This window comes from Pinus tabuliformis, chromosome 4_1, assembly GCF_031772625.1.
Source record: "Pinus tabuliformis cultivar Carrire ecotype Pingquan chromosome 4_1, CPIR1, whole genome shotgun sequence".
NCBI lineage: Eukaryota > Viridiplantae > Streptophyta > Pinopsida > Pinales > Pinaceae > Pinus > Pinus tabuliformis.
Genome location: NC_142303.1, coordinates 283621971 through 283631052, shown reverse-complemented (window position 1 = coordinate 283631052; position 9082 = coordinate 283621971). Strand labels below are relative to the sequence as shown.

The 9082-nt window shown below is 36.2% G+C and overlaps 1 protein-coding gene across 1 annotated transcript; it reads right to left on the bottom strand.

Annotated features, from left to right (window-relative positions):
- Nucleotides 1–1903: 1903 nt before the first annotated feature.
- LOC149175369 (heat shock cognate 70 kDa protein 1-like) lies at nucleotides 1904–2705 on the bottom strand. Its single transcript, XM_089422813.1, has one exon. The coding sequence runs from the start codon at nucleotides 2516–2518 to the stop codon at nucleotides 2126–2128; it is 393 nt and encodes a 130-aa protein (XP_089278939.1). The 5' UTR covers nucleotides 2519–2705; the 3' UTR covers nucleotides 1904–2125.
- Nucleotides 2706–9082: the final 6377 nt, after the last annotated feature.

Sequence of the window (9082 nt, the reverse complement as noted above, 5' to 3'; positions counted from 1 at the left end):
GCCTTCTATTTTGATCTTTGAACTTTGCATAATGATATTTTGATTATTGTTGCAAAGTATATCTTTATTGGATTGCATGATGGTTGGTTCTTGTGTGACAACCATGATTTTGTTTGTATCCAATTTATCCTTTAAGCACTTTTTCAAAAGCCATTGTATGCTCATAATAGCAATGTAATAATTAATATATGTTGGAAGTATGTGAGCTCCTGAATATGATATGGACATGGAAAGATATGAATATGAATGTATTCCCCCCCCCAACTGATGGTATTGGCAATTTTATGAAATGAGGAAGAGAAATGTTTTTCCAACAATTATCATTCTAGCTTTTTATGGAATTCTATGGTTAAAAGTTAGAAAATTCCGTACCTTCACTTACCCTTTGGAATGGATGAGTTGTATGTGTGGTGGCTGAAAACTTCTTATCATTTTCTTCTTCAAGTGGTTGAACAAGAGGAGTCATGGATAGAGAGATAAGATGAATTTTTATTGCTTCTACTAAAACTTGTTGAATCTGCTCCAAAATGCTGAAAATAATAGTCTTCATGTCTTCAAAACTCATTGGCACAATTCCTACTATGTGAAAAGATGTTCTGATGTCGAACATAGTAGGAAATTGTTGGCTTAGTGGCCATTAATGGATGCCACTAGTCAACACGAGAACTCTCACCATTGATGACAATGAGAGTCAAGATGCCCAAACACATCTTGCTAGGTACGAATGAATTTGCTGATGTCGAGTCACCTAGAAGATCTGACGAACAAGGGACATTAATGTATTCCCATTGTTTGTCAGCATGAGGACTTGCCATTAAGGTATGCAAGCCTCAAGGTGTTTTTACAAAGAACTTAGACTCAAAGGACTATGGACTCAATAATTTGCATTGAAGCAGGGCTTATTTGCGGAATGAAAATGACAAGGAATGGAAAGTAAAAATGGAAAATGGCAATGGAGAACAGAAATGGCAATGGCAATAAGCATGTGAATGAGCCTCTTTCTTTTATTTGTGGATTATGAATGGACAAAAAGAGATGGAAAGTGTATGTGAATGTAAATGGAAAATATGGAGTGGAATGAGGTGAATGGTTTATTATGAAGTATGGATGTGATGGATGGATGTGATGGAGACAATAATATCTGAAAGTTTTGGATCTGATTTTGCATCAACATATTTCCTCTTTGTTGCTGATCATCCTCTTATGAAACAAATTGGTCTCTTAGAGAGACACCATTCTCTTGTAGTCATTTGTCCTTCCTCCTGAAACCTGAAAAAAAAACTAATACTTCTTCTGCAATGGAATGTAAGATTATCAAAGGAGAGAGGTGATCAATCTCTCTAGTTATGATATTTACACACAAAACTAAGAATTTGTATTAATGAAACAAGTTCTCAAAGGAAAAATCAAAAGAATTTATACCTGCTTTGGAATTAGTGCCTCAAGTTGATGTTGCTTCTTTTCAGCAATTTATTTCATTATTTGCCATTTCAAACTCAAATGATGGATTTCTCATTGTGTAGATCTTGTTGAGATCTTTCCAATGGTACTTAAATCATCAAAATCTGATTTTGTATGAGAAAGATAGGCTGATTTGAACAATGAGGTTTTTCTGGCTGCGGAATTGGGGAACAGCTCTGTAGCTAAAAATATTGAATAAAAAGTTAGCCATTCATCTCTCATTATCAGTCCAAAATTAATCAATACCTTCAGAAAAGTGATAAAATAACTTGTTCATTTCATTGATTCAAAATTATTATTTTTTTTTTACATGCAGCGACTTAGTGTGGCGACTCAGTGTGGCGACTTTATGATAACACACAATTTGACTTCCCTTTGACCAGGGTCTTTTTCATCAAATTTGATCGAATGAATAGGACACCATCCATATACTGACATTTCTCTAGCTACCCATGTGACTTGTTTTGCCTGATGACACCTGCAACCTAGAGTTTAACAAAACAGCTGCGGAATCTGGGATTGGCTGTGGAAACGCTGTATTGGCTGCGGAAAGTGCAGAGTGTAGAAAGTGCTGTGAAATGGAGTGGCTGTGTGCGTGGAAGAGAAAAAAAAATGTGGAGGAGTGAAGGCTGTAACAAATTGCTGTCCAACCTCAATAGATACTTCATATCCAACAAGATCTTGCAATCATTCCAAAACTTGTGATGACTCTATTTACAAGATCTGGTTTCAACATGCGTATAAACATTGTCTTCTGGCTATAGGCTGTAGCCCCTCCCTGGATATCTTTGCATATGATCCTCAACATATTTAAGCCAGCAATGAGACCAGCATCCTTGGTCGCCTGCCTCTGCGAGTCATTGAAATAGGCAGGAACAGTAACCACAGCATTCTTTACAGCCTGACCAAGAAAAGCCTCTGCAATCTCCCTCATCTTGGAAAGGACCATAGATGAAATTTCTTCAGGAGAGAATTGCTTCTTCTCGCCCTTGTAGCTGACCTCAATCATAGGCTTATCCCCAGGGCCGGATAATACCTTAAAAGGCCAGAGCTTCATGTCGTTTTGCACAGGGGCATCGCTGAAGCGCCTTGATCATTGGGAATTATTTCCACACGGTCGTGGTGCCAAACACCCACGCAACTGTAGGTTGTTCCCAGATCGATTCCAATCGCCTTCCTTTCGCTACTAGCCATCGTCAGAACTTCAAATCACAGCAAAATCAAAACAAACCACACGAATACACAAGAAACCTTCTAGATCGGATCACTGTGTACACAGCTCATCAAACGGTTGCGGATATTATGGTCACAACGAATAAGACTATAATTAGGCTTGAACAACAGCACATAGATGACTCCTATTTGGATTTCTCCTCCTCAGACACGCGGAGTTAATTAATTAATCAAACTAACAGTTAATAACTCAATTTTTTCACGCGGCGGCAAAAAAAGAGGCTCCGAAGGACCGAAGATTTCTCTCAGTCCGCCTCGCATTTCCTCAAACGGTTTCTGGGTTATCGAATTAACCCACCTGAAAAAAAACCCATTTTTTAGTTTTTTGAAATTCATCTCTGTTTGGGCAAATAGAGCATGTAAAGTTTGACGTTTTTCTGCTCTTTACGTTTTTTCTCTGAGTTAATTTTTTTTCTGTTCTGCACTTTATGAATTTGTTGCATTTGGCTGTAAAAAATTTTGAATCAGAGGTAGGACGATTTGTCAGCGGTAGTATGCACCATTTTAAAACACATAATTTGGTTTTAGCCTCAGGTATTCAAATGAAATACGTGAAGTGAAATACTCTGTAAAATAGATTTCAAAGAAAGATTGTTTTCAGGTACAGTCAACAGCAAATATGGGGAATGAGCGAATCAAGAATCCAAAGAAGTTTGTGAAGCTTACAATGGAGATCATGAGCTCAGCATTTTCTCTAAGTGTTGGTGACTGCAGCATGCCTTAAGCTTCTATTTTCAATCTATTTGCACAATTTATGTAGGCCTCCATAGGTTTCAGATTTTGCTATGATTGAGAAATTTCCTATGTTGACTTTCCAAAAACGTTCCAAAACCAAAGGCTTCCTATATAAATAAGATGCACAGTTCAAATGAATGCAAATCAATTGCTTACAAAGGGATGAGAATGCACTGAAACGAAATCATGAAGAGGCCAAAACATCAAATCAATATGCAGATTTTTCTTGTTGAAGCCACAATGAAAAGCTAGGAATGGAGATAGCCATAGATTGTTTTTCTTTTTTTTCTTCTCTGAAATTGTAAAATTTTATAAAAAGGATTAATGATTTTCAATTTCAGGCAGCAAATACTTCAAGAAAAACATGCTAAAAACAAGACTTTGACTGAGGTCTTAGGCTGGTTTTTCATCGATCTGAGCTGGATGACTAGGATAGGATCCATGTCGGGACAATTCTGGAGATGCCCATGTAGTCGGTTTTTTCATTAGATGCCTGTAACCTGCTAAACCTTGAAACAGCTGCGGAATTCACAGCTAGCTGCGGAATCAGGGCAGTTTCCGCAGCTAAGTTGCAAAACCTTATTAAAACAGGATACAGTGTTTTGAAGACCACTACAAAGCATAACCAGACAATTTTGGACAATTTGAACCTATCAAAGTAGTTGAGTTTCATTTTTTTATCATTTTTTTTTTTTTGAATCAATTGAAATGTTGAAGTTTATTTTGTCTCCTATTTTTTCTTAACAATTCTTTTTCTGATCCTCCATATCACACAAAGTGCAAGAGGAGAGCATACTCAAGAATTATTATTTTTCTTTTTTTTACTTAACAATCCTTTTTCTGATCCTCTAGATCACACAAAGTGCAGGAGGAGAGCATACTCAAGAATTGTTAATTTTTTTTCAGATGTAAGAAATAAGGTCTCCTAATTACACTTCCCCGGCAACGGCGCCAAAATGTCTAGTCAATTTAACGTCTTAAATTGCTCTACATAAATTATCAATCCGGGTATCGTAAACTGATGAAGTGTGGTGCACTATATGTGCTTAGTTAACATTTCTCTTACTTCGTCGTTTTATAGTTTATGTGCAATAATCAAATAATGAGAGAATGACTATGAGACCCAGTATCCTTGCTGCTTCAGCAAAAGGACAAGATGATTCTATCACGTCATTAGTTCATTAAAAGGCTATGTGCATTACTAATTTACAATCAACTTGAAAGCAATTTATGTACAATAATATACATGTTAAAAAGAAAATAAAGTGCAATAATTCAAACTGTACATTAATATACATGAAAATCAGAAAAAGAAATACAAGAAATTAAAGTGACAACTATACAAGGCAGGGGCCCCCTACCACCTATGAAATCAAATGCTTAAAGGAAAATAAAGACATAAAATAAAGGACTAATGACATCGGCCCAGTATCTATGTTGCTGATTTAAAATGAAAATGAAATGTGAAATCTAAGTGACAGTACATAAAGGAGACAAATCACACTACTTTAACCTTTTCTTAACCTCTTTTGCCTTTCAGCTAGATTTATCATGTGATAACAGTTATGAACAAGTCAGCAATGTGAGTCTTAAAGCAAACTAAACCAAGCTGTACTAAGTGATATTTTGGCTCCAATAAAGTTATTTGATTATGGAAAAATAACCATCAATAGATGAACAACTTGATATCTAAGAGCAGAAAGTAAAGTGAAAATTAAAGAAATGATACTAATGAAAATCAAACTAGAAAAATAAAGGTCAGCAACATAGACAAGATGATCACATATGCCATTAGTCATAAAATCAAAGCAAAATTAAACACACTTGCATGAATTAAAATTGCATGAATGAAAAATCTAATCTACCTTACATTCTACAAAGCAATATTTACAAAATGAAATCTACTCTACTTACATCCTAATATGCTCCATGACATCTACTTCACATCTCCTTCCATGTTGAGAACATCAAAGCTTTATTCAATTTCTTCAAAAGTACAAAGTACAAAAGCTTTCAAAAGCCATGGGACTAACAAGCTAAAAGGACTAAGAAAAAACTCAAGGAAAGACTAACAAATGAAGGAGAGAGATCTCCTATTTATACAAAAAGATGAGAGCCATCTCATTAATGAGAATCCATGAATCTCTCCCTCTACCTCTAGAGTCCTAATCAAAATAGGAACTGATAAGACACATGTCTTTTTAGAGTTACAATACAATTAGGAGATGTGACACATATCCTCATGATCCCATGATTCTTTCCAACCAAATTCGAATTTGGCCTTGGGGTGCCACGTAAGGGTCTTCTAGAAGTCTCCTTTCAAGCTACACATGTCAACAACCTCAACCCATTTGTTAGGTATAAGCATATGCACATTACTTTCTAATGTTTAACCACAAATTCACTTAAAAGGCTTAGAAATAATAAATATTGGAAAAACATAAAGGTGGCCCAATGATAATGAAAGTGGGATGAATGTGGTGACATAGTAGTGAAATGGAGGTGAAATGGAGGTGATATAATGGACATAATAGTGAAAGTATAATGCAAATGAATGACATTTTCAAGACTCAACAATCTCCTACATTATTTTACCCTTTTTCCGGCTCGGACTAAATTTACAAAAAAGGACACAGTGGAGTTTCCTTATGTTTTTCTCCTGACTCCCTAAAACTGAAAAACATTGAGCTTTACTTTCTTTGGGCTCGTTAAAATTTTACATTGAACGAACTGAATGAGTTTTACTTTCATGTGTTTTCAAACTCTTTAAACATGAAAATGACATCATATTACTCATTCACTGGACTCGTAAAACTTAAAACAGTGTAAGACTCATTAAGCATGGTGAAACCGGACCACTCCTTCCTAAGGTTCATTAAAAATACTTCAAAGGACTCATTCAAAGGATGAGCTTGCAGGACAAGCATATGTTATCCTCCTCAATCTTGTAAAAAATAAAGAGGTACTTGCAAGTAATGGTGGGGGAAAAGTGAGAAGAACCTTTGTTTTTTTTTTATAAAAGGCAGTATGTTGCTCTTGAACATGACACTCCATCACTTTTTGTGTCTGGGATGAGAAATCCATTTTCCTCTCAGTTGACCATACCTCATTGAAAGTCTACAGTTGGTTTGGGTATTATTTTTGAGTCAAATATTTCCAAGTCATCATGTCGTGTCTCTGGTATGTTCAAGATAAGTCCAACCTCAGTCAAATTACTTTACCATTCATAGCCTTTAGTTGCATCGACCATCCCTAATTCAGTCTTGGATTAATCCAAACCGTTGTTCCTCAAAACTTGACATGAGTTTCATGTCGTAGGCCCTCCTATGACACCTTACTTCCTATCGACTTCAGCTCACTATCTAGGAAGTTGGTCTAGAAGCCTTTAGTACCTTGGAGCCTGCATGCATTAATGGTAGGTTTCTCACCTTCGACGACAGGTTCTTATCATTCACCTTTGATCGAATGATTCTCTGATTGTTCGATGTCAGCACATCTATTCACACTTCACAGATTGTACTGGAAGTGCATTGAGAACCATTGTCATTATTGGTGGTTTCTCTCACACTTGTTAATGGTTCACATCATTGATCGGTAATCAAGTGGTTTCTACCATGTTCGACTACGAGACATTCACTCGCATGCTAGATTTGTACTATGGATCGAGACATGGAGATCAAGACCTTGGATCTAGTTTCATCCATCCAAGTTGCATGGAGTTATTAAATATTCATGATTGTAAACATAGATCCATTGATGGATGCATCCATACTATGTCTTTTATTGATTCGGACCTTCAGATGTATTTCCATACTGGTTCTTAACGACATTTATGTTCTGAGTATGGGAATTTCTACCTTAGCAATGATTATATATTGCATTGTAGCATTTGATTTATTATTTCAAGTATCCGACTGTAGTCTCTAACCCAAACCTTGGCATGATAAAGTGCTTCAATCATCAAACATCTCTTCTAAATTTTCACTTTAGGGGGGAATTTGTTACACATCATTTTGTCACATTAGGAAAATGACCATTGGTTTGGATCTTTTGCTATCCATAAATGTGTTCCAAACCATACCCTTTCAAAGCTAGAACCCAAACTATCGCAAATATAATGAAATTTCTAGATCCCATGGCTCAAAAACCCATTTTTGGCTTCGTGCGCACCTAGGAATTTTATGCATTTACATAGAAGACTCCATTAGAAACTGCGCATAAGTACACGCTGTCTTACAATGTGGCTTACACACATGACTTAATGCATGTAAAAATAAAAAGCAAAGTCTAGAAGCATTGTTAATCCTATCTTTCCCATATAACAAACTTTGAGTGGATGCCTATTCAGCCCTAATCCCTCCCATCATGGAGCTACTCCCTCTCTTTTTGGAACCCCTATCCCACCATTAGTGGATCTCATCCCTTGGAAAATGGATCCCAAACTTCCCACTCTTACTCTATAAAGTTAACCCAAGCCTGAGGATTGATTAGGATTGTTGGAAGTAGGCTTATGCTGCAAGAATAAGGATGGAAGGCTATTTATTCAAGGATAGGGTTGGAGATTGTGGGGAGGGACTTGCAACATCAAGGATTCATGGTTGTAAGACTACTCTCCATTTTATTAATATAAAGGAAATTTTTCTTTCTCAATTATATCTTTGTTAATATAATTTATGGGATTCCTTGATCACCTAAATGGATTCTGATTGCATATTAATTAGTTTATGATACATTATTGGGTTAATTAGTTCATTTATATCTTATGCTATATATTGGATGCTTTGATCTTGTGTATGTTTTTGTCTATGCAAATCTCCTTCAAGACATCATGGAGAAGTTGCGGGAAGAAATGGGAGGATCTCTAAAGCATCGAGGAGGAGTGGATGATCGAAAGATATAAAGGGGACTTCATCAATCTTTTGATTAAATGGTAAGTGGCTTTTATCATAGTATTTGTTTCATTCAATCATAGTCTAAAGAAAGGTACCTATTCCTGGTTTTTTGTGACTATATTTCTCTAAGTTCTAGGGAGATCGCTCTTGTCTGCAAGAGGGATAAGTCCACATAAAATAAGTAAGATCCATTATGCATGATATAAAAACCACTAGTGTTGAAATAGAAATTCCTCTCATAGCTTATGTCAAGGCACTATATCCCACTTATTCACATTTTCATGAGTCATTGCAAGAAAGTGAAAATCTAAAGGAGATTACCTTTGACTCCCTTGAGAAGAATTTTGTTGAGAGAGAGAAGGGTTTTGGGAAGAAGACAGCTCCTCAGTCTTCTGAAGAAGTTGTGTGTACCGCGCATAGAAAGAAGAATCATGCATAAGATTCTTCTAGAGGAATAGGTGGCGGAAGAGGAAGAGGTAAAAGGAATTTTAGAGGCAAGGCGGGCTGACAATTCCAAGGAGAAAATTATGATCTTCATTGCATCCGATGCAATAGAGATGGACATGATGCATCCACATGTAAGATTCCTTGGGAAAAATTAAATAGGAAAGAAATGAAGGAAAAGGTAAAACCAATGACAAAGGGAAAGGTAAAGCACCTAAATCTGCTCATTATGTTGTGGCACATTGCAATATTGGAGTAACTAAATACTTGTTCAATGCTTCACTTGCTTCATGGAAATATGATTGGTTGCTTGATTC